The sequence below is a fragment of the Crotalus tigris genome, unplaced genomic scaffold (genome assembly GCF_016545835.1).
Source record: "Crotalus tigris isolate CLP2741 ecotype Arizona unplaced genomic scaffold, ASM1654583v1 scf7180000019173.45859301935:6455823, whole genome shotgun sequence".
NCBI classification, from domain to species: domain Eukaryota; kingdom Metazoa; phylum Chordata; class Lepidosauria; order Squamata; family Viperidae; genus Crotalus; species Crotalus tigris.
Window position 1 is genome coordinate 4,039,174 of NW_024097414.1, and position 24,521 is coordinate 4,063,694.

Genomic DNA, 24,521 nt, shown 5'->3' on the forward strand with positions numbered 1-24,521 from the left:
ATTTTACTTTACCTTTTTTTATTTGTCTGGTTGCAAGCAAAACTGAGGAGCAAATTCCTCAAAAATTACCAACGGGGATAGAAATGGATACAGGTAGTCCTACAATAGGCGGTATACATATTTTAAAAAAAAAAAAAAGTTCATCTCCCAGAGAATTCTGGGAGTTGAAGTCCCCCGCCCGTGAGGCAGAAGCTCGCCCGGCCTTCCGGCGCGGCCGTCAAGCACGGCCGTCAAGCGCGGCGCCTGCCGCAAAAGCGCCGCGCGGGGCCTTGGCAACGGCCCGGCGGCCTAGCAACGGCGTGCCTTCCAAGCAGCATGGCCGAGGCTGGCGAAGAGGGCCGCGGCCCGGCGGCGGCCGAGTTCGGTCCGGCGGTGTCGCGGCACCTGGCCGGGCTGCAGGAGGAGTCCCGGGCGGCGCGGCTGCGGGCGCTGGGCGCGCTGCGGGCCTTGATGGCGGAGGGGCCCCCGGCGGCGGTGCGCGAGGTCTTCGGGCCGGCGCTGCTGCGGCCGCTGGCGCGCTGCCTGGTGGGCGACCCGGCCGAGCGGTGCCGCGAGCTGGCGCTGGAGCTGCTGAGGCTGGGGCTGGGGCAGGGCGCGCAGCCGGCCGAGGCGCTGCCCGTGCTGATGCCGGCGCTGGCCCAGCGGCTCGGGCTGCCCCAGGGCCCCGGCGAGGCCTGCGAGGAGCTGCGCCTCGGGCTGCTGCAGTTGCTCACCGAGCTGCTCCGCCGCTGCGACCGGACCGCCCTGGCGCCCTTCCTGCCCGAGACCGTGGCCGTCCTGCGCGCAGCCCTGCTCGACCCCTTCCCGCCCGCCACGCGCCAGGGGTGCCAGGGGTGCCAGGCTGCCGCCGCCGCCCTGCCAGGTGGGCCCCGTCGCACCTCTCGCACCCGGGGCCCGGCGGTGGAGGATGGCAGCGGAGGGGGCCCTGGTGCAGTTTGGGGGAGGGGGTAGAATAGGGGAGTTGGGATGGCGGCAGGCTTTCTCCGATGAGCTTTTTCTCCCCCCGTAAGTGTGTGTGTGGGGGGGGGATTTATATTTTATACGTATACCGTATATATAGAATATGCATGCATATACGTACATATGCAGGCCGTCCAGAGTTGCCCCTCTGGTAAGATAGGCAGCAATAAATTGGTAAGATAGGCAGCAATAAATTCAATGATGGACAGACCTGACTGAGGATAGATCAGGGGTGTTCAAAGTTGGAATCTTTTAAGACTTGTGGACTTGGTTGGCTTTGGTTGGTTGGTTGGATGGATAGATGATAGACAGACAGACAGATATATAGATATTTTTTATATATGTTGGCCCATAGAAACATTGTATGTATGGGTCTATCATTTATTAAATTTGTATACTACCTCTCTCACTGTTGAGCAATTCTGTATCTGTGTATGTGTGTGTGTGTGTGTGTGTGTGAGTGAGTGAAGTGTATCACATATATTGTGTGCATTCACATACCACATGTATGGTGGGATTCAAATATGTGAACAACCGGTTCTATGTGTGGATGCCGCTTCCGGAAGTCCATTCTGGGCCTGAGCAACAAAAAATTAGCTACCGGTTCTGGCGAAGTGGTGCGAACTGGCTGAATCCCACCACTGTATGTACCTCACACTATATATCAACCCACATGCACAAAACACATATATGGAACCTTATATATAATAATATAGGTATGGGTCATTATATGTAATGTGCTTTTGGAAAAAGATCACAGTTACAAATCAGTACATTGCAAGTGTCCCCCATCTGGGGAAGCATTTCGCAGATTTAAAGCAGTTTAAAGTCACCCTTAGGTCTTTGATATCAGCCTTGGGCCAGTGTTAGAACCAAGTACTGTCTGGCTTAGAACAAATCCTAAAGTAATAATAGCAGCTACTTTCCCCCTACCCTTGCATTGAGGGGGCTGTTCTCTACCATTTCCAGTCACTAAAAAAAAAACAAAAAAACCCATTTCTGCCTTCCAGATCATTTTCACCTGCAGTCGGAAAGCTTGATCAGTCCCTTAATGCAGGCCATTTCCCATCAACACTACAAGGTCCGTGTTGCTGTCATTCATGCCACAGGATCCGTGATCCAATTTGGCAATGTGAAATCGCTGGATGATGTGCTTTCTCACCTTGCCCAGCGATGTTTTGATGACATTCCACAGGTAATGTTTGGTCAGGGCTTAATTCACTAGTTTTTGTAAACTCAGTGCCTTGCTAAAAAAACATTTGATTTGGATGGAATTGCAAAATGCATGATACTGGTTTCTCTCTTGCCCCCCTCCCGGTCTTTTAGGTCAGAGAGGCTGTTATCAGCGTTGTCGGGGAATGGCTGTTGCACCTGCGGGATCGCTATTCCTATTTCCATAAGTTAATCCCTCTCTTACTCAGTGGCCTGACGGATGAAATGCATGAGAATAAGTAAGTCATATTCAGACTGTCTATTTTACACTAGCAGGGCTGTCTATGGGGATGGTCAGTGACGCCAGAGTGCCAAGCATGGTTGGGCAATTGAATTTTCACCCCTTTTAAAAATGGGTCACATTGCATACTTGTAAAAAAAAAAAAAGCATTGGATTGCCCTGTTGTATCTGCAAAGATACCTCTATCCCAGCTGTTTTCTGGATATCTTGGATAGCAACTTCCAGAATTCTTAGCATGAACAAACTGGCTGATATCATATATGTGAAATTACGTAAACTTACATGCAGATGCTAGAGCTCTTACATTGAGCAAAGAATAAATACTTTTCAGCCTAGTTTATCCAACATCAGCAAAAAGAAACATTGCCATACGGAAACTTCCATACCATCAAAAAACCTGTGCAGTTGTGAAGAAGCATTCTTGTATACATGTAGTCTTTGACTTAAAAGCCCAATTGGGACCAGCTTTAGTCAGGCATCACCTCCAAGGAGTGTTTCTTTAAAACAAAATGCTGCAGATTTAGTTTCTCAAACAACCGCTTTTTAAGCATATGTATGTTGCATAGAATCAACAATATTTGTGATTAATTTCCTTTGTGTTTAGGGAGCTGGCTTTAACTTACTGGAAGAAAGTGGGATTGCAGTGGGAAAAAGAAAATGAAGAAGATATTAAGGATAAACTTGATTTTTATGCTGAGCCTTCTTATTATCCACCAGGATGTGAGTACAGTGCAAACTGACTTTTTTGCAAATTACTTCTCTGAGGTTTTAATTTATAACTTTTAAAAACAAGGTATAGGGAATACTTTCAAGGGAAAATATCAAGTAAGATACAAACAGAAGGACCTTTGGGTTTTCTTATTCCGTTCCCAAATGAACAATGGTTTCCTTAAAATAGCCCTGTCATATTAAAAAAATACCATTCGTCTTCCATTTTACTTGTTTTGGTGCCAGCCTCAAAACACAAAAATCATTGACATGCACATTGAAAGCCAGATGCAATTTAACTTGATGTCATTTGGGCTAATTTTTCTGCCCTTCGGTTCCACCTCGATTGCCAACATTTGTCTGTAAATGACATATTTTTTAATAAATCTGCTGTTTGTTTAATGGTTTGGGAAAGAGCAAACTCTTTTTGCCTCTAAAAGGCACACCTGTCAAGTTTCCCTGCCCATCCTGGCTTTTCCACCAAGGATTCTCTTTCACCCCAGCCCTCCTAGCTGCAAGCTAATGAACCTGACACTTCTCTCTTTTTGTTCTTTGATCTCTGTTTGACAGAGATTGCAGGCCAGTGAGAGAAGGAGAAAAAGAGCTCAAAACCACCATAACAATAGACTGACTTTCTATAGGAAAAAAAGGGGAGGGGGGAAATCACCGCCTCGGGCTATGGGTGCCGACAAGTTAAGGAAAGGTGGAGAGAGAGAGAGAAGCTTTTGACAGCAGTGAGATATGCGATGAAATAGCTTCATTTGTGCATTAGGAATGAAGGGAGCTGTTGAAAAGGGCCAGTCAAAATTGTTTTGGGGGGGGGGAGAACAGCGCCTCTGGTCAAAAGGGACGCCATTCATTTTCTCAGCGAGAGATTTTTGTCTTTGACCTCTTTGTTGCCGGCTGTCAGTTTCTATAATCCCAATGCTTTTCTTCCATGACAAAAAGAAGTCATACTTCACAATACCTTTGAAGATTCTTCCCTTTAAGTAGATGCTTCACAAACACTCCCGAGTTGTTGGGTTTTGTTTTTTGGGGGGGGGGTTGCATCCTGTCTTAACTTTTGCTTTGTTCAAATAACGTGTTAGCCACACAAGCAGAGAGCCACAGAGGAGCCCCTGAGATGCTTGGAGAAGTTTTTTTTTCCCCCTTCCTTAGATCCCAAAAGCACTGCTAGTAACTTTGCATGTTTTCACTTCCCAAAGACGTATCTTTTCACGCATCGCCATGCGTGTGTCTGTAAGAGAAATAGAGAGACTCCCCAATGTGGTACAGAAAGAGTAGCAACACAGAAAAACGTTTGATGAAATGTGAGTGTCATGGTTCCGAAAAGAAGCAGCTTTTCAAAGAACTTTGAGGCTTATTTACTTAATATTTACCTTATTTACCTTTTTATTTCTGCATAGCTTCAGCCAAAAAACTGAATCCTCCCTTCCCCAATCACCCGTAACAAAGCATAACTCACTCCTTCATTTTACAGTCATCAACCACACTCTCCAATTAGTGTGAAGTGTGAATTGTCCCTCGTACACCTCCTGTTACAGTTGACCTTGGCAATGCTGTGCTGAAATATTGTTATGGTTAACTAGCATATTTTCCCATCCACTAGGCTAGTATTGTCTGCTTTAACTCTAGAAATGATATGCAGGTTAAATAAAACATGTTTGCTTCTTCATATATGACAAGCAAGAACATCCGATGTTAGCAGTCTTGACAGTGAGGGAGACAGAACCATAAAAACAGAACAAAAAAGGCAGCAAAAACTACAGGTGTAGTAATCAATGAAAGTCCTTGTGTAACAGTTTTCAACTGGTAAAATAGTATATTTCATCCTTGGCTCAATAAAAACAAGACAACAAGGGTCTACATTTTAGGATGAATTTGGGTGGCAGGAATATGGAACGTTGGCATGGAATATCCCCAGATATCTCCCTCCTCTTCAGATTTAAAACTGAGAATATTAGAAGAGCTTGAGACTTTTTTTTTCCCCGTCTCTCCCTGAATTCTTTCATCCTTTCTTCTTTTTCTTTTTTCACCTAGTAACTCGCCCGAACCTGGGATGTCGAGAGCTGGTAACCAGAAACATCTTCAAAATACTTCCTGGCCTCTGCCACGATCTCACCGACTGGGTCAAAGGCACCCGGGTCAAGGCATCCCAGCTCCTGTTTATATTGTTGCAGCATGCGGAGGATCACATCACTCAACACATGGAACTCCTCCTGCGAACGTTGTACCGCATGTGCTCCGATGAGGAAAGTAGCGTGGTTAGCAACGTAAGTATAGCTCCTTTCAAAACTGTACTGGGGAAAGGATGCTCTTAAAGTTAACAGAGGTTTGGTCTAGCAAGAATATTTGGTCTAGGATTAGGTTACCATGAACTCGGAGAGCAAAATGGACCTCGCCAACAAATTCGGAGTGCTTGGGTATGGTTAGGAAGGCACTGACTTTTCCAGCCTGCCCTATCTATGTTTCCTGGTAAAATACATGGGAAAATCCCATTGGAGGAAAATTCCACTTAGGGTTAGGGTTAGGTCACCATGAACTCATAGAGCAAAATGGACATCGCCAACAAATTCAGAGTGCTTGGGTATGGTTAGAAGGGCACTGACTTTTCTAGGCTGCCCTATTTATGTTTCCTGGTAAAATACATGGGAAAATCCCATTGGAGGAAAATTCCACTTAGGGTTAGGGTTAGGTCACCATGAACTCCTAGAGCAAAATGGACATCGCCAACAAATTTGGAGTGCCTGGGTATGGTTAGGAGGGCACTGACTTTTCTAGGCTGCCCTATCTATGTTTCCTGGTAAAATACATGGGAAAATCCCATTGGAGGAAAATTCCACTTAGGGTTAGGGTTAGGTCACCATGAACTCATAGAGCAAAATGGACATCGCCAACAAATTCGGAGTGCCTGGGTATGGTTAGGAGGGCACTGACTTTTCTAGGCTGCCCTATCTATCTCTCGGGGTAAAATACATGGGAAAATCCCATTGGAGGAAAATTCCACTTAGGGTTAGGGTTAGGTCACCATGAACACATAGAGAAAAATGGACATCGCCAACAAATTCGGAGTGCCTGGGTATGGTTAGGAGGGCACTGACTTTTCTAGGCTGCCCTATCTATCTATCGGGGTAAAATACATGGGAAAATCCCATTGGAGGAAAATTCCACTTAGGGTTAGGGTTAGGTCACCATGAACTCCTAGAGCAAAATGGACATCGCCAACAAATTCGGAGTGCCTGGGTATGGTTAGGAGGGCACTGACTTTTCTAGGCTGCCCTATCTATCTATCGGGGTAAAATACATGGGAAAATCCCATTGGAGGAAAATTCCACTTAGGGTTAGGGTTAGGTCACCATGAACTCCTAGAGCAAAATGGACATCGCCAACAAATTCGGAGTGCCTGGGTATGGTTAGGAGGGCACTGACTTTTCTAGGCTGCCCTATCTATCTATCGGGGTAAAATACATGGGAAAATCCCATTGGAGGAAAATTCCACTTAGGGTTAGGGTTAGGTCACCATGAACACATAGAGAAAAATGGACATCACCAACAAACTCAGAGTGCTTGGGTATGGTTAGGAGGGCACTGACTTTTCTAGGCTGCCCTATTTATGTTTCCTGGTAAAATACATGGGAAAATCCCATTGGAGGAAAATTCCACTTAGGGTTAGGGCTGGGTCCCCATGAACTCATAGGAGTTAAGGCACCAGGTGAGACGCCAGGAGATTGTGAGTTCTAGTCAGAGGCATGAAAACCTGTTGGGTGATTTTGGGCCAGTCACTAGGAGACAGTAAGTTCTAGTTCTACCTTAGGCATGAAGTCCAGCTGAATGACTTTGGGCCAATCACTAGGAGATGTTGAGTGCTAGGCCTGCCTTAGGCATGAAAGCCTAGGTGACTTTGGGCCAGTCATCAGGAGACATGAATTCTAGTCCCACCTTAGGCATGAAAACTAGTTGGCTGACTTTAGACCAATCATCAGGAGAGGGTGATTTCTAGTCCCGCTTTAGGTACGAAAGCAACTGGGTGACTTTGGGCCAATCACCAGTCACTTTCTCTCAGCCCAACCCACCCTCCTCACTGGGCAGTGTGAGAGTACATTTCCCAAGCAACCAGTCCAACATAATAATTAACACTGATTACAGTACTCATTGCGATTTGATTTGAGCTACGATCATTAATTTTATTCAATATGCACAGAAGAAGGACCAAAAAGGTATGGAATCCACCCTTTTCCTGAAAGTTTTCAGATATTTTTTTCCATATCACAGTATCAGGAGGCTTGTTCCCCCCTTTTTTCCCCCACTTGCTTTTAGAATGTACGGGGGTTGACCCAAAAGGCCATTAATTTTGTTAAATCAACCTATCTGGGTCAAACTTTATAACGCTCCTGTTAAGCAAAATGTATTTCTGTTTGATTATTGTACCGATCAGTGATGAGATTGTACTAAATTGTGCTTCACCTGTGGTGCTGGCCAAGGTGGAGAATTAAGAGCCTCTTTAAAATCATAAGCAGGAGATTAAAATGTAAAATGCCTTTGAGGGATAAATTCCATTTGCAAGTTATGCGTAGTTCGCAACCTTTCTGGTTAATTTCACCATATTATCTCTTTCCCCTTCCCTGCCTATAATCCTCCCACAGTAATAAGGTATGCGTATCCCGGCCACAGCTCTGATGAAGATTCTGAATCTGTTGGCTTCCAGGCTCCCAGCTTGCTGGTTTCCTTGTCTATCTAGAAGAAACGGGGTTTCCTTTTGTTGTCTGTAACAAATGTAGCAAGCAAAACATAGTTTTCTCCAGATACTGTATCTGTCAGCAGAATTATATCACTTGGGAGTCCATCCTTGGCGGAATCTTTTGATGTAACGGTAACTCGTAAGAGGCCAAAGTTTCAAGTCGAGTTCTACTGTATTTGCTCTGTTTGTTTAATCCCGAAGCGTCTTCAGGTAGGAACTACAGGTAGCCCTTGACCCATGACCACAACTGACCTGCTTAATGTCCTAGTTCTGCCTGCGGGGGCCTGGACTTTCCAGAGTGGTCTCTGGGATTGGAGGTTTCTGGGTTGTTGTTTTTTTCTTAAACCTTGAAACCAAAGTTTAAGCCTCCAATAGAAGAGGCTTCTTTCCTGAACAGGATTCCTGAAAAGGATTGTAAGTCAAGAGGGCAAGAAATGAATGAACTTTTGAAAGGAAGGGAAGAAATCTGGGGCATGTGAGGAATCTTTAGATTTCATGTGGGGTTCCCATAGGAATACAGGTACTCCTTGACTTAGGGAGCCCAAAATTTCTGTTGCTAAGTGAGACCTTTGTTAATTGAGATTTGCCCCATTTTACGTTTCTTGCCCCAGTTGTTAAGTAATCACTGCAGTTGATTACTTAACAGGTTCACTGAAGAACATAGTTCTTCAGTCAACCCGGCTTCCCCCATTGGCTTTCCTTGTCAGGAGGTCGCAAAAGGGGATCACACGATCCCGGGGCACCACAAAGGTCATAAATACGAGTCAGTTGCCAAGCGTCTGGATTTTGATCACAGGACCCACGGGGAGGCTGCCACGGCTGTTCAGTGTCAAAAACGGTCATCAGTCATTTTTGTAACTTCAAACAGTCACTAAATGAACTGCTGTATATCGAGGACTACTTATAGTTAAAAAAAATGAATCCTTGGAGAACTCTTCCAGGTCAGCGGGACAAGGTTGAAATGGACTCCATATACAGCAACTTCTCCTATTCCTTGCTCATCACGCTAGGCTGAACTGCGAGCTGGGGTCAGGATTATTGAGGGATAAATCTTGGCTTCTATCCCAGCGGCATCCATGGTGCGGGTTCCTAAGATGCCCATTCTTGGGGACCTTTCTTAACTGCCAGAAGGCAGGGACCACTTCCCTGTTGTTCAGCTTTAGGCTGCCTCCCCCCTCATTTCTCTTCCTTTCTGAAAGAAAAGCAAATAAGGCATATTTCTCTCTCTCCCCCCCCCTTCACGATTTAGTGCCATAACCCACCATCTTAAGGGAGACTCTTTTCTTTGTTTTCTTCAAAGCTGGCAGAGGAACAGCTGTGTGAAAGGGATACTGTACATCCCGTGGGGGCCTCCGTCTCAGAGGGACCGAGCGCTTCCGTTAATTCGAGGGGGAGGCTGGAGAGGTTGTGTTGAAAGAAGACACAGGAGAGCTTCTTTGGGGCTGTCTTGCTACACCTGAATGAAATCCTCTCCTTGTGCATATAATCGGGAACGAGCGAGGCAATTTCTGAGGCATGAGAAAAGAAATAAAATAGTTGTCATCCTTCATACTTTGTTTTTCTTTTTTTTAAAAAAAAAAAAAATAGCTCCGTGGAGTTCATTAGCTCTTTACCACCTTACGACACAGCCACTTTTTTTTTCTCTCTCTCTCTCTGTTTTTTTTAAAAACAGTGTTTGAAAGCAACGAAGCTGATTGGCGCCTTTGTCAACCCAGCGGTCTCTCTGAAATTGATCCTGTCCGACCTCGAAAGAGCATCCACGGCGTCTTACCTCATGATTCTGGCGGCCGTTATCGAGGGCTCTCCCCGCAAAGTCTTGCAACCTCATTTGGTGACCCTTAGCGGCACGCTCTGCAAGCCTGAAGTTAGTCAGCGGACGGAAGAGGTGAGGAGACCCCCAAACTAAACACGCATCGGCATCTCTTCGGTCTGCAGACCTCTTCTTCAAAGTTAGCACCTTTGACCTCAGGTGCATGTGCAGTCTGACTGCATCGTGCAAGGTCCAATCTGGGAAGGGTCCCCGGGATGAGTGGTTCGCTCTTCCGAGCTTTCGGATTCGTGCTCGTTTCCAGGATAGAGAACTTCCCGGAAAGAGGGGATCCGGTGTGAGTCCAGAAGCTTGGAAGAGTAAGCCGCTGGTCCCGTTGACCGGCCCAGATTGGATCTTGCAACGTTATCCTGGGACACGAATATTTGCCTTCCTTCGCAAGTGCCTCGTATTCAGGTTCAAAGGCCTTTCTCCTCCTCTGGGAGATTCTGCGCGGCTTGAATGCACAGCCAGTTTGGGGGCAGCCTTTCTGAGGCCAGGTTGGGGGTCAACCACTCTAATATAATTATAGCAGTACATTCAGAGGCTGACCACTTTTCAAGCCATGGACACCAGTGTGACTCGCAGATTTGATGAGATGGCCAGGCCTTGGGAGACGTTACAGTCTCATTCCCACATCTTATGGGGGAACATCAGCATCTCACAAGGTTTAAAGCAGTGTTTCCCAAACTTGACAATTTTAAGGCATTGCTGGCTGTGGAATTCTGGGAGTTGAAGTCCACATGCCTTAAAATTGTCAAGTTTGGGAAACACTGGTTTAAAGGACGGAATTCGGCCCATTAAAAAAAAAAACTTTTTTTTCTTAACGTAATGCTTGCCTCCAGAGAAACTCTGTATGGGTATGGCAGATGTTTTCCCCTCTGCAGGTTCAGGGTTGATAAGTTCCTTTGGAGATGGAGAGGCAGGTGGGTTTTCTTGGCTAAGAACATCCACGGGAAACAGCCCACGCCAGATCGCTTGACCAAAGCAGAGCAAAACAGGAAGCAAAGCAAGTCCACTTCTGTTTTCCAGGAAGCATGGAATAACGGTTCTTTTTGGTGTTTTGGTAGGTCTTTTATTTGGAGCAGCTGCTTTGCTGTGTGGAAGCCCTCACTGAGCTGTGCCAGGAAGACTGCAAAGAAATAAGCCTGCAGCTCACCAAGGTTTTGGTGACCATCATGGCAATACCAACCACTGGACACTTATATGTAAAGGTGATAACCCTGGATGCCACTCTGCTTACGCTTCTCTTGTTGCAGCGTGTGATTCCACATCTGGAACAAGCTATGACATTAATCTGTGCCTTTTCATAATTTCAGGATTGATTAGCAGAGGCTGCTTTGATTTAAAAAAAAAAAAAAAGGACCCCCAGATATACAAAGTAGAGGGTTGGCAATGGTCTTTTGGAACTGGGATGCCACGTAGAGAATTAGGTTTTTGTTTTTCTTCATCCAGTGCATGCCTTTTACCCCTGAGCTTTGGCATTCCTCTAGGCCAGGCATAGGCAACCTTGGCTCTTTTATGACTGGCTCGGGAATTCTGGGAGTTTTATGACCGGCTCAGGAATTCTGGGAGTTTTATGACTGGCTCAGAAATTCTGGGAGTCCACGAGTCATAAAAGAGCCAAGGTTGCCTACCCCTGCTCTAGGCTGTCAGATAAAAAGTTGAACATCAAAAACTGGAGTCACTCTCCGTGCTAATTTCACACTGGATCCTGTCTTAAGTTCAGATTTCAAAAGATAATCCCCAAAACTGACAACAGGGTAGAGGTGGGCATAGCCCATAAGCAAATCAGCTTCAATTTAGATTGGCATTTTGATCCTCCTTCAGTCTCTCCCAGGCTCTTGGCCCTTTCCAGGATCAAATCTCAGGAAAGAAGGATCCTTTCCTTTTAAGTATTTTCTTCAGTGGTTGCCCTTTTCACCTCCCACCCCCAGTGCTGAGCTTTAAAAAGTTTGAGGCATCCTTTAAAATCGGAGGCCGGCACCTGAGATGCTTCTGATAATGGATGTCCCTCCCCCCCTCTTTTTTTATGACTATCACGCGAGCATAAATCACTTTCTTCTCCAGTCAAATTCCAAATAAATCAGGCTGCCATCTTTTCATGGAACCCTTTGGTGGGCTACACAAAAATTGCTGCCAGACTCACTCCTTCGTTTAATGGCCACTTGGCTTCCTGTTCAGTTGCTTCTAGGCACGATAAACCAGCCCAAAATTTACAGCCCTTGGCCACTAAGAAAAAAATTTCCTCCCCCTCCAAGTAATCATTTTGAAACTTCAGTTTTAAAAACTGTAAAATTGAAGGCAGGTGAACATTAATAGTATTTTATGCGTTTAAAAAAAAAAAGGTCAAAAAGGTACTTTGACTTGTGGAATCCGGATGCCTAGACTTGTTGAGGAAGAAGAGAATCTAAGCATTTCGTCTTGGGATGCTGATTTTTTTTTTTAAACCGATTCCTGGATAAATCTGTTTTAAAGAAAAGGAAGCTAATTAGACAAGTCCCAAATTGCTAAAAGCATTCAAATAGGCATTCACCGGAAAAAACACCCCCCCCCTCCTAAAAAAAGGAATTTTTTGGACCAAATCCCTGATCATCACAAGCATCTCAGGTGGATATGCAGGTTGCGACTCTGGCTAGTGCAAAGGTGTGCTTTCCCCCAGGATGCTAGCACAGCGGCCACAGAAACCCAGAGAAAGATGTGGCTGCTTAAGAAACTCCCAGCCAAGAGGACTAACTAGAAAAGAAGTTCTTATATTGATGCTATTACTAATTGGATAAATGTTAGAAAAAAATGCTTATATTTAACCTCTTGGTTACTAAAATATTAAGAACTGTATTAACCTAATGTTTGCAAAAGAGAACAATGTGGGAAGAAGAGGAAATCAAGGAAAGCTGTTACGTAGAGTATGATATGATAGAAATTGACTATTATTGTTGTGAAATGTGAACCCAGACAACATCCTGTTTGTTAAACACTAAGGTTATTAGTTTTAAAAAAAATCAATTATATATATATATCGATAGATAGGTAGATAGATAGATAGATAGATAGAGAGAGAGAGAGAGAGAGAGAGAGAGAGAGAGAGAGAAAAGAAACTCCCAACAGATGCTGTACGAGCATATCTGGCACGTTCCAATTGCCGTTTCTCTTTCCATTCCAAAGCCCTGCAGAGGCCAAACGTTTGTCTCGATCCATCTACAGGTAGTACTCAGCTTACAACGGTTTCTTTTGTGACCGTTCAAAGTTACAACGGTACTGGAAAAAAAAGATGACCGTTTTTTCACAGTTACGACCTTCCCAGCATCCCCGTGATCATGTGGTCAAAATTCAGATGCATTGGGCAACTCGTTCATACTTACGACCGTTGCTGTGTCCCTAGATCAGGTGATCCCTTTTTGCCAACTTCTGAGAAGCAAAGTCAAGGGGGGGGATGCCAGATTCACTTCACAGCCAGGTGTCGAACTTAGCAACTGCAGTGATTCGCTTAACAGCTGAGGCAAGAAAAGTGGTAAAAGTGGGCCAAATTCACTTAACGAATAAGAAATTTGGGGCTGAATTGTGCTCGTAAGTCGAGGGCTGCCTGTATTCCTTCCTCAATTCTTCCTGTCTCTGCCCCATCCAACAGTTAGAGGAAGCCATGAACGCATTGGCCAAGGTCCAGCACATTTGGAGTGTTGCTGGCTTATACAAGCAGCACATATCTCAACTAATGGACTGGCTGTCCTCAACTCACGACCGCTGGAGCTGCTACTCCCCAGAACTCTTGCAGCTGGATGTAATTGCGACTCAGTCAGGTGAGAAGATTGGAAACAGGCACTAGGATTCATGGACCAAGTGATGTGAAGGCAGGAATACTCATCTGCTGACTAAGAAAATTTTATTTGGCTGCCCAATGTCATGGTTCCGACAGATGAAACTCTTCAAAGAACTTCGAGGCATTGTTTACCTTAAATATTCTCTAACACAGTCGAAGCCAAAAACTAGATTCCCCTCCCCTGAGCCCAAAGCACAATTCCTTCCTCTAATTTACGGTCACAAGTCACATTCTCCAATTAGTTTGAAATGCAGGCTTTCCCTCCAGATCTCCAGCCCGGCCAATTCTTATCATCTCTTATTTCAAACAACCTTGAATCACACATTACTACGATCTTGTTATGTCTGACTAATTCCCATACCCATTCTTCCTCCCCCCCCCCAGTATCATCTAATTCTAACTCTTAAGAGTAATACACAAGTCAAGGAAAATGGCTGCATCTCCATACGTTCTCAAAGCAAGAACATTCGATGTTAGCAGCGTTGACACCCAACTTACGACTCCCGGTGACTCACAAAGATAAAGCCTCAATACAAAACCCAAGAAAGCCCCCAATCCCCCTAGTGACAATCATCAGACCAGCCACTTGATGGGTTCCAGATCACTCTGGGATCCCCGGACCCATTGGCAGAACCCTGTCTTCAGAGTCTTTGCGAAAGAGTGCCAAAGTGGGGGCCCATCTTATCTCCACAGGGATGATGTTTCCTTGGGAGGGAACCACCCCAGAGAAGGTTTATTCTTGAAGCCGTCATTATTCTAGTTTATTCCTGAAGCCATCATTTGCTAAGTGTTCTGTTCCAGATGAAACGGGACAACATAGCTTATTCAGTCCTAGCAAGGCTGCACATCCAGAAGTCTGTCCATAATTCAGCTTGTTCAGCTGAGATTCGATTGCCAGAATTGACCCCACTTCCCTCTTAGAGGATTGCTTCTTTCAGAGGCTAATTTCACTTGGTACCAAAGTTTCCACTTTGTCTTCCTAGGCCCTGCGATTGCCGAAGTGCTGAAGGATTTTATTGCCATCCTTAGAACTTGCCTCCAGACTTCCAGGGACCCTCGGATGCGTCTGAAGTTATTTTCTATTTTATCCGAATTGCTTCAGAACCCAGGCAAGACCGTCAACTCAGAAGGGTAAGTCTGCTTTCATGTCCTTTAGAACAGGGTCTGTCAACCTGGCCGGCTTTTAAGACGTGTGGACTTCAATTCCCAGAATTCCCCAGCCATCTCTTCTGGGAATTGAAGTCCACACATCTTAAAAGCCAGCCAGGTTGACAAAACACGGCTGTAGACATTCTGCCCCATTGGATTTTTGCCTTTGGTGTCTCAAGCCAAGATGTAATTTGGTTCTCTCCCTGTTGTAACAATTCTCAGCTAAACAGGGTTATTTAAATTAAGTTAATTCCCAGTTAAAGGAAGCTGCATTTCATTTCATCATTGCCCACGTTGTTTTGTGTGAGATCGGCGGCCTTCCGGATTTGAGAAATAAATAAATAACAAAGCAGCCTGATAGAAATGCGAAAATTATGCCCAAGGAATGGGTCGTCCTAAGGAGAAGACAAATGTAGAAACATCCAGGGGGCACTGTCCAAACCTCATCAACAGACTTCAGCTTAATGTTGATTTTACCACCCAGGTTGTGTTTATGATTTTAGAACTGCGCTTGCGATTGTGCAAAGCTTTTTATGTAGAAAAGGAGCTCATAAAACTTTCAGCTTTTCTGGGAGATGTTTTGTTTTTTCTTTTCAGAAACATTTCCTCTCTAGAGTTTGGCTAAAATCAAAGCATGTCGGGGTGCTCTCAGTCTGCTCTGACTGAAGAGTACTACCCCTGGTTTGAATCTCCTCGCTGCATGAGGCACACTCCCCCCCCCCCGCCTCCCTCCATTGCAATCTTATTGCACAGGGAGTCTTTTGAAATATCTTTCTGGCCACCAGTTCAACTGGAGATAGGGCGGGTTAATGGGAGGAGGCAAGAGGAGCTATATCTGAAATAGGATGGATTTAGCTCCGAGGAAGGATAAAAGAGGTGATGGTGGGGATGCATTTTCAGAAGATACTGTTCTTCCAAATTAAAAAAAAAATTGTGCTTTTTAAACGTTATTCACCTTCCCGGGAGACATTCCAAAGCAGGGCAGTGCGTGGCTCTTGTAAAGCCCCCCTTTTGTGGTTTTGACACATTTTATTTAAGGGATTAAAATAAGCTATTACGGGGGAAAATGTGAAAGATCCCATGGGTCATTTAGCCCAGACCACCTTGAAGCCAAAACTAGGGCCTGAAATCACTTGGAAGAAGAAACAGCTGGGTAGGTTTTCACGGTAAACAAAAATAATATAATAAATGGAGCAAAGTAGCCTTCTTTTGAAAAGTGGGTTCCGACTGATTATGTTTCGGGTCTGTGTGGTTTTTCTTTGAGGAGATTGCAAAACGCTATCACTCTTTGCTCCCTAACTATCTGGCTAAAAAACCTGGCATTGTTATACATTGTTTTGTATATACGAATGCCTTTTCACAGCCTGCAAATCAATCAATCCCTGGCATTATAAGGGCTAGCATTTATCCATGCCCAATAGATTGCAATAGAAAGCTTCCACCCAGAGTCCCATAAATGGAACTTCATACAGGAAATACGCTAACTCTCCTAATAACTATTCTCATCTTGTCCATAATGTTTTCCACCAAACGTGGGAGAAATTTCCTAACAGGGAGAACAATCCACCAGTGGAACGGCTGGTCTCCAGAAGTTGTGGGCACTCCATCATCGGAGGCTTTGAAGAAGAGACTGGACAGCCAATGGTCTTAGATCTCCTGCTTGATCAGAGGGTTGGACTAGAAGACCTCCAGGGTCCCTTCCAGTTCTGTTATTCTGTACAGAACAATGATAGGCATCCAGTTGGTCATCCTTTGGGAGCAAAGCTATCTTGGACAGGCTGGCCTTTATGCTGTCGTTTTATTGAGTGTGGAAGTGTCATCCTTTTGGTGGCTGGTTCTGACATGCCATCTGCTGGAATAGGAGAGCATATAGAATAGGGGTCTCCAGCTCTATAAGCCAATCAGCGCATTTAGGAAAGGAATGTGCTGTGGGCGCCCTTACAAGAAGAGGGCCTTCCATAACGGTCAGTTGCTGACTTCACATTCATTTACTGGCAAAGTGCAAGACTTGGTCAATCACAGAACATTTGGGCTGCAGAAGAACCAGCAAAAAAAAATCATTTTGCGAGACGACATTTTATTGGGTCCTTAAATCAAATGGCAGGCCCAAAATCTGTTCAAAGATGAAATGGGCTAGGAGATCTCTGAAAAGCCGTCTTGTTTAATCCAAAGGGGGCCGTTTAAAAAATGGGGAACGCTGAAAGAACTTTTCTTTTGGGAGCCGAAAGTAGCCTTATACATTATTTACGCGTATTCCTGCGACTCTTTTAGAAATGAGATATTCCGTATAATGAATAAATGATGCACCTTGGCAGAAACTCTTGTCAGACGGAGGAGATTTATTGCATCATTCCGTCTGAGTATTGACTTCAGCATTTTTTTTTTTTTCCCCTGTGATCAAGGCTGAAAATATCCCACGGGGAGAGAGGATCTGAATAGTGACCTTGTGTCTTAGGCAAAAAAAGGAAGGCTGTCGTCAGCGGAGCAAGAAAGAACGTCCAGTTTAATTTGGTCGGTTGAGCATTGATATTGTTCAAAGCCTGTATTTATTAGCTCCACATTTGGAACTTTCTCCAGACGTCCCTTCTAAGACCCAGGGCACCGTAAGAACAGACCTGTCCTCATTGACTTGGAATGTCGGAAAAGTTCTGCTCCTTATGGATTCATGTCCTGCTGGAAATTTGGCAAGCTCTGTCGCTTCGTCAGAAGTGAATTTTACCTGCAGCAAATGTATTTTTTGCCTTTTAGAGAGAGAGAGAGAGAGAAAAACTTTTGAGGCAGTGGGGGAGAGCAGCTCGTCTCTTAAGAAGCATGGGGGACAAGCTCAAAGCAAAAATTAAACTGATTGACAGGTAGTCCTCGACTTAAAAACTGTTCGTTTAGCATCCGCTGAAAGTTACCACGGTACTGAAAAAAAGTTCATGGCCATTTTTCACACTTCACAGCGGTTGCCTGTGATCAGAATTCGGGTGTTTAGCAACTGACTCATCTTTATGACGGTCACGTGATTCCCCTTTTTGGTGACCTTCTGAAAAGCCAAGTCCATGGGGAAGCTAGATTCTCTTCCTAACTTAACAACTGTAGTGATTCACTTATGTGGCGAGAAAGGTCATAAAACGGGGGGGAATTCACTTAACAAATTTTAGGCTCAGCTGGAGTGTTAAGTAGAGAACCTCCTCTATTTATCGCAGGACACTTTTAATCGAAGCAGTTCATATCGTTGAGCTCCGTAGAATGAATAATAACCTTGCCTTCCTTTCCTCTTCAAAAGCATCGTTTGTTGCAGCCAGCCCTGGGACCCCTCCGGATAAGATACTTTTAAACAGAAGCACCTTCAGGTTAACCTGGGGTGGGTTCAACCTGTGAGTAAGGGGTCCAGGAAGAGGACAGGGAAGAGGGTCTCTTCCTCCTTCCGTCCTTCCTGAAATATTGCTTGCGGAAAGTCCATTTTATTCCCCTTCTCCTAAAGAAATCCGAAATAATGAAATATTGTTAACATATCCTGTCATCAATTAGGCTTTTTGCTCGCTCTCCCCCCCCCCACCTCCCCATTTCTTGTTCACGCACCCTTCTTCCTGTTCGGGCTCTCTTGTTTTTTTGAGTCTAAAAATGTGCCTTTTCATCCTCCCCGTCATTCCAGCACGTTTGCACAAAGCTTTTTCATATTTGGCTGCTCTTTGTTTTTGGCTCCAGGCAGTTCGGTAACTACCTTGAGATTGTGATAAAAGACATCCTGTCTCCTAATCTCCAGTGGCAGGCGGGAAGAACAGCAGCTGCCATCCGCACCACGGCTGTGGCTTGCCTCTGGGCTCTGATTTACAGCGAACTGCTCTCTCCAGAAGAGGTAAAGTGTCCTTTGCCCCCCCCCCTCCCGCCCCCGCCTTCTCCACAAACATCACATCAGATCAGCCTCAGTGAAAACCCAGAAACATCGTCACCTCGAAAGGCGGGTCAGCCCTACCTGTGTTTCGTCTTAATGCTGCTCTAGGTTGACTCTAGCCATCTAGAACAAGAGTCTCCAACCGTGGCGACTTTAAGACTTGTAGACTTCAACTCCCAGAATACCCCAGCCAGAATTCTGGGAATTGAAGTTCAGAGGTCTTAAACTTGCCAAGGTTGGACATCCCTGATCTAGAATATGCCAACTGGGAGTAACTACTGCAAAAGCCCCCAGCATCAGGCTGCGAAGGAAGAGAGGGGGGCCAGCAGCAGGCTTTGTAGCTCCATCTGATCAGCCATTGCCTCCCTATCTTGTGACTTTGACCTTTTTCCTCCTGTAGTTCCAGAGGCACATTAAAACCAGGCTCTTCCAAGAAGCCTTTTTCAGTGCAGGGGGCGACATTTAAAGCATGTGCCAAATAGGGGGGTCTGCTGTGTAGGGTTGAGATGAGGTTTGAGAGTATTGTGACTGCTCTCGATTCGTATTTTGTCAGGGGGGTCAGATATAAGCCTTCTGGAATCTGCAACGAGTTGGGCAACATGTGAGCTTACGAAATTAAATTAAAATAGTTTTTAAACCCTTGCCAAGCTTGTACTTAGGAAAGAGAGGTTAGCCTGGGATTCGGCCCAAAAATAAAAACTCTGCAAGAGGTAGAAAGGAGTCAGCGGTGAGCCAGCAAGGAAAGAATGGTGGCTTAACTCCTCAACCCCCCCCCCCACACCCATTCTGAAACCTTTAGATGTGTTGGGCTGGGGGAATAGTTTGTTTGAAATCTGAGCATTTTGTGTTTGGGGGGGAAAAAACCACTGCAAGCTTCTAATCTCCTTTTAACTTCAAAGGTTCAGGCTGGTTCTATCCCATTGTTCATTGAGAAGTCAACCTGCTCTCACTTTTCAGCGTCTGGCGAAATGAATCCCAACTATTAGGCTGACTGATACACATCTTGTCCAATTAAATCCTCTGAAAATTTCAGTATTTTCAAAGACAAAACAGCTGAAAACAACCTTTTAACACGGGAGAGACCAAACAGACGTGGACCACTGAGAAATCCTGACTGGAAGGATTTGCAGCAGGCAAGCTTTGAGATGGCCTGGTTAAGCTTAAAGTCCAGCCTGGTTTTAAAAAGTTAAGAGCAAGCTTCAACCTCTAGGATTCTTACTGGAGAGTTCTGTCATTAGGCTTTGAAAAGGCCCGAAGTAGGCTTAATCAGGGACATCAATCTTCAAACAAATCTAAGGCTGGTGGGTCCCAGTTTCTGAGCACCTGGGGGTTTTCAAAATGGATACGTGCCAGCTTCCTATCCATCCTCATAGTTCTGAAATCCCAGGAGGGGAAAAAATTATGATTAAGGAAGTGATTTTCAACTGTTCAAATTTAAGATGTGTGGACTTCAACTCCTGAAAGCCAGCAATTCTGGAAGTTAAAGTCCTCACATCCTAAAAATTGCCAAGTTTGAAAAACATAGGTTTAAGGTGTTCCCAACAGGTGCTAGCTACTTGCATTGCCTGTGCATGCTCCAAATCCCATTTTGCCCTTCAAATGGATTTCTGATTTATTTATTTTTTTGATGGCTATAAAAAAAGATTGGGCAAGTAACAGAAACAGAGTTGGAAGAGACTTTGGAGGTCATCTAGTCCAACCCCGTGCTCTCACAGGAGACCTATGCTATTTCCGATAAATAGCTGTCCAGTCTCTTCTTAAAAGCATCCAGTGTTGGAGCTTCTGGAGGCAGGTTGTTCCACTGTTCTCAGTGTCAGGAATTTTCTCCTTAGTTCTAGTTAATAATAATAATAATAACAACAACTTTATTGTCACTCTGAATGTACACCAATCGGCATGCATCAAAATGAAATTTCATTGCATTCAGCTCTCAAAGGGTCACCACCTCCGATATACACTCCTTGTTCGTGGCCAGCTCAGGTTTCAGAACGTCCATTTTAGTCTTTAGGGACCGAACAATGGCAAACAGGACTGATGGAAACGGAGTTCCGTGTGGATTAGCCCTCTAATTAGCTTGTATTCCTGCATGACAACCTTTCCTTTTTCTGATCCTGTCTCTTCCACCTTTTTCTTTAAACTTCCTCAAAGTTGCTTCCCTCCTTGGTTAGTTTCCATCCATTGTTTCTTGTCCTGCCTGCAGGTGCTTTGGAAAAGAAGTTGCCCCCCTCTTTTTTGTGGCCACCCTTCAGGTACTTTTGCAAACCTCGTCCCAAGAGAGATTAGGTTTGCAAATCCTGTAGCTATTCTTGAAAGCGTTTCCTCCATCTCCAGTAGAAAACGTGCGGAGGGGGAATTTCTGCCCGTCTCCTTCGTGATTTGGGTGGTCTGTTGTGGAAGAACTTAGTGGTGCTGTTTAGATTGGGATATTGTGGCTGCTTTACAGCCAAGGCAGTAATATTGACTTAACTGTCAGACTAAATCGTTGGAAGATTAGGCACAGAATCCCCATGAGGTATACACGGCTTTCTGGTTTTTCCATTAGTGCAAATTTTCAATTTCTTCTTCAGAACTTTTGAATCAATTTGAACACAAAGCAGGCAGAATATGGATGGGCGGGATGCAGGAGAAAGGGCAGGTATAACGTTTGATGGCTAATTGTAGGCAAGACGAGATTGAGGTGGGACATTGCACAAAAATTTGGGTGTGAGCGCCATCTCCCGGAGGAAGAAAGAAATCCTACCTTGAACCATTGTGCCACCCTTCCCAAATATCTGTCTGAGCGATGGGTAAGATGCTTATTAAATTAGCTTTCTGTCTTTCCAAAATAATGAACAATCTGCAGAAATCAACGCGGCCTGGATTTCAGAATGCAGAAAGGGCAGCTCTTGAGACAAACAGAAAAATCCTGGACGGTAAAGAGCGTGCCTACAGGTCTTGCCTGTAATTTATCTTCGTTATTTATTCCAATATTATGAGTTGGAATTTTATTTTTGTCTTTCATTCGAGCACAGTATCACAAACTGTTCTTAAAGCTCTCTGCTTCAGGCATCATCTTTGCAGCATGTGATGGATGCAATCGGAGAAATATAATTGCAAGTCCCTCTCTTGGGGTTATGCAATACTTTTGGCCTTGCGTTGTCATTTCACAGCTGAACTTTCTACAGCTATTAAACAAACTAGAAGGGGTGGGTGGGAAAAAGCAGCAAGGACACCCAATACAATAAAATTCCAATTAAAAATGAGGAACAAGCTAGCATGCTTCTCCACTTTGTTTCCTCTGTCCTTGGCAAATCTCTTCCTTGCCAGTGAAAACAAGGAACTTTTCACTGGATGTTGGTTCAAACAAGGAGGAACCTATAAACTTATACAGGTAGTCCCCAAGTTATGACCATATTGGAGAACGTCCATCAAGGTCGTAACTCATGATGGCCATAAATGTAGCCCAATTGCAGGAGGTCCAAAGTGTGGTCAGGAGACCAGCCATCAAAACTTAGAATCTGGGTAGACCCACAAGTAGGTCTACTGAAACTTTGAGTAGAGGTTGGCCATAAGTCAAGGACTACCTGTATACTGTGCTACATCTTGCCCATCCACAAGAAATACATAATTTAGAAATAAAAAAACTCAGAGGGCTGCTAAAAGGATGCACTTCTTTCATTATCTGCCTGGTTAACATTTGCCTCAATTCTAACTTTTTAGCTGGATTTGTTGCACTCCCTTTGCAACAGATCTGACGTGAGAGAGAACGAGTCGCACACCAAATGCCGATCGCTTAACAAAGATCCTTTTGCTGAATCTGCTGATTTCTTGTTTTCACAGTTGCAAAATGTCAAAGATGCCCTCATGCCTCAGATCATGGTGACGCTGGAGGAAGATTCCAAAATGACCCGTTTGATGTCTTGCCGAATTGTCAGGACTTTTTTAGACAGTTGCGGAAAACAGCCTGAACTCAGCAAAATTTACCCAGGTATCTTACAGAGAAAAATGGCAGGGGTGATTTCCCTAGAATGAGAACGTGGCTGTTTTTCAAACTTGACAACTCTGGAAAAATACAGCTTTAGAGTCACTCCAGTTTCTAGATACATTTCTCTCCCCCCCCCCCTTTCTGGTCTGCTAAATTGTAGATGAAGTAACAAAATATAGGGAAAGACTAAATGGAGACAATGTTGTTGTCATAGCTAAACATATCAAGTAATGTTTCTTGCAATATTCACCGTAGCATTTGATAACTCAGGCTGTTTGGGTTTAATTTCCCACATGTAAAGGACCATATGGGAAAAAGAAGTGACTAATTCATAGATAGGCTAGAGATGTATTATTTCACAGAAAATTATTCTGTTAAAACTTTTCAACTAAGAATCGTGGTGGTTAGCATCATCGTTTTTTCTGTGTTTTTTTAAAGTTAGGCAGTTTTAGAAAATGAAAGAATTAAAACCGAGATAAATTAATGGAAGGTTGATTAAAGATGTTTGAATTCCATATATTGCTGTAGTGGGAAGCAATTTCCTTGTTGCATAAATTGGCAGAGAAATGTCATGTTCATCAAGTCCGGGAAATGACCTTGCCGTTTCTTTTTCAGAACTCTTGAAACGCTTGGATGATGTCTCGCACGATGTCCGTTTGGCAGCTGCTGATGCCTTGACCAGTTGGTTCAAGTGTGTAAACGACCCGGAAACGAAAGCTCTTCTGAAAACCAACATTGAGCTTCTCTACCAAGAGTTGTTAATTCACCTGGACGATCCCGACCACAATATCCAATCGGCTGTTTTAGGTAATTATGCTGTTCAGTAAGCTCTGGTTTGCCTGAGATTTTAAAAATAAAATTTAGCTAATCATTCTGATGTACCGTGATAATCACTCCCAACTTCCTAGTGGCATGCTCTCATGAAATAATGATGGCTCATTTATGCTCTGAAATTGTTTTTGAGAAATTGTATGCCCTGAAGCCCAAGCCATTCTCGTAACTCCAGCAGCTTCTGTTTTGTAGATACTTTGAAAGAAGGAGGCCTTCTCTATCCAGATCTCTTGGCGAGGAAGATTGAAGGAGTTGTGCACAAACATCGCACTCCAGTCTACTGTGACCAGCTGCTCCTGCACCTTGAATCAACGGGATGGAGTTATTCCGAGTCATAAGTGCCTCAGTGTGCCGTAATTAATGGTGCCTTAATTAATTAAAAATGGGAATATTTATATCTGTTCTCCAAAAAGAAGGTACTTCAATAAACAGAGACATTTTAAGCTGGAATAGGCTAAAATTCATATCCTCCTTGCACACATGAACACTGCAAAAAAACCTTCTATAATATTTATTGCTGCAGATCCTGAAACTAACACTTTTATTGTTACGTTTAAATAACAAAATGGCAATGTGCTAGCTCTAGCTGACGTGTAGCTTGAATGATCCACATCTAACGGGGAAAGCTCTTTTTTTCTGCAAACATTTTTAGAATGGATAGTTTTTATTAAATTAACAGTAAATTGAAACCATTTCCAGTATGTGATACTAGATACTCAGCCACAGGAGCAAATAGCAGGGAATCCATTCTCTTGGTCTTGAAATTCTTGGAGCGTATCAAATCTAAATGCCATCCTATGTTTTTATAATACCTTGATTTATGATGAAATAAGAGCAGTGTTGTATATAAACGGAATCGGAGAACGGGTTTTGATAGCTGTTTCTCAGTCTTTATGTGTTCATTGGTTATGCTTTCCCTAATTGCTGATTTTAATTCACGCTCTTCGTTTTTTATGATATTTCGAATGTTGCCATTTGGTTTCTTAATACAAGCTTTACATTTTGTGATAAAATAATTTGCCTCTGTATGAAATGTGTTTCAGAGATGGAAGGAAGAGGTTTTGGCTTCTGGATTTCAAGTCAGACATTCAAAAGAGAGATTTCTAAACATTTAAAAACATCAATTAATTCTTACGTATTGAGGCCATGAGGTATTGCTAAGTGTTTAGAAAATTCCTTCTCGTTTCTTTTTTCCAGCATGGACCTATTTTTCT

At 44.1% G+C, this 24,521-nt stretch overlaps 1 protein-coding gene across 1 annotated transcript; it reads left to right on the forward strand.

The window, feature by feature from the left end:
- The first annotated feature begins 289 nt into the window (after positions 1-289).
- DNAAF5 (dynein axonemal assembly factor 5) lies at positions 290-24,320 on the forward strand. Its single transcript, XM_039360518.1, has 13 exons — positions 290-862; positions 1,971-2,155; positions 2,287-2,411; positions 3,018-3,133; positions 5,162-5,394; positions 9,532-9,744; positions 10,737-10,880; positions 13,295-13,463; positions 14,467-14,614; positions 18,326-18,476; positions 22,332-22,479; positions 23,092-23,283; positions 23,500-24,320. The coding sequence occupies exons 1-13, from the start codon at positions 316-318 to the stop codon at positions 23,643-23,645; spliced, it is 2,517 nt and encodes an 838-aa protein (XP_039216452.1). The 5' UTR covers positions 290-315; the 3' UTR covers positions 23,646-24,320.
- The last annotated feature ends 201 nt before the right edge of the window (positions 24,321-24,521 follow it).

Bases quoted from the DNA above. Each gene is read 5' to 3' on its own strand.
- DNAAF5 (XM_039360518.1), top strand. From the start codon at position 316: ATGGCCGAGGCTGGCGAAGAGGGCCGCGGCCCGGCGGCGGCCGAGTTC. The intron at 9,745-10,736 runs GTGAGGAGACCC...GTGTTTTGGTAG, and splicing joins TTAGTCAGCGGACGGAAGAG to GTCTTTTATTTGGAGCAGCT. The intron at 13,464-14,466 runs GTGAGAAGATTG...TTGTCTTCCTAG, and splicing joins TGTAATTGCGACTCAGTCAG to GCCCTGCGATTGCCGAAGTG.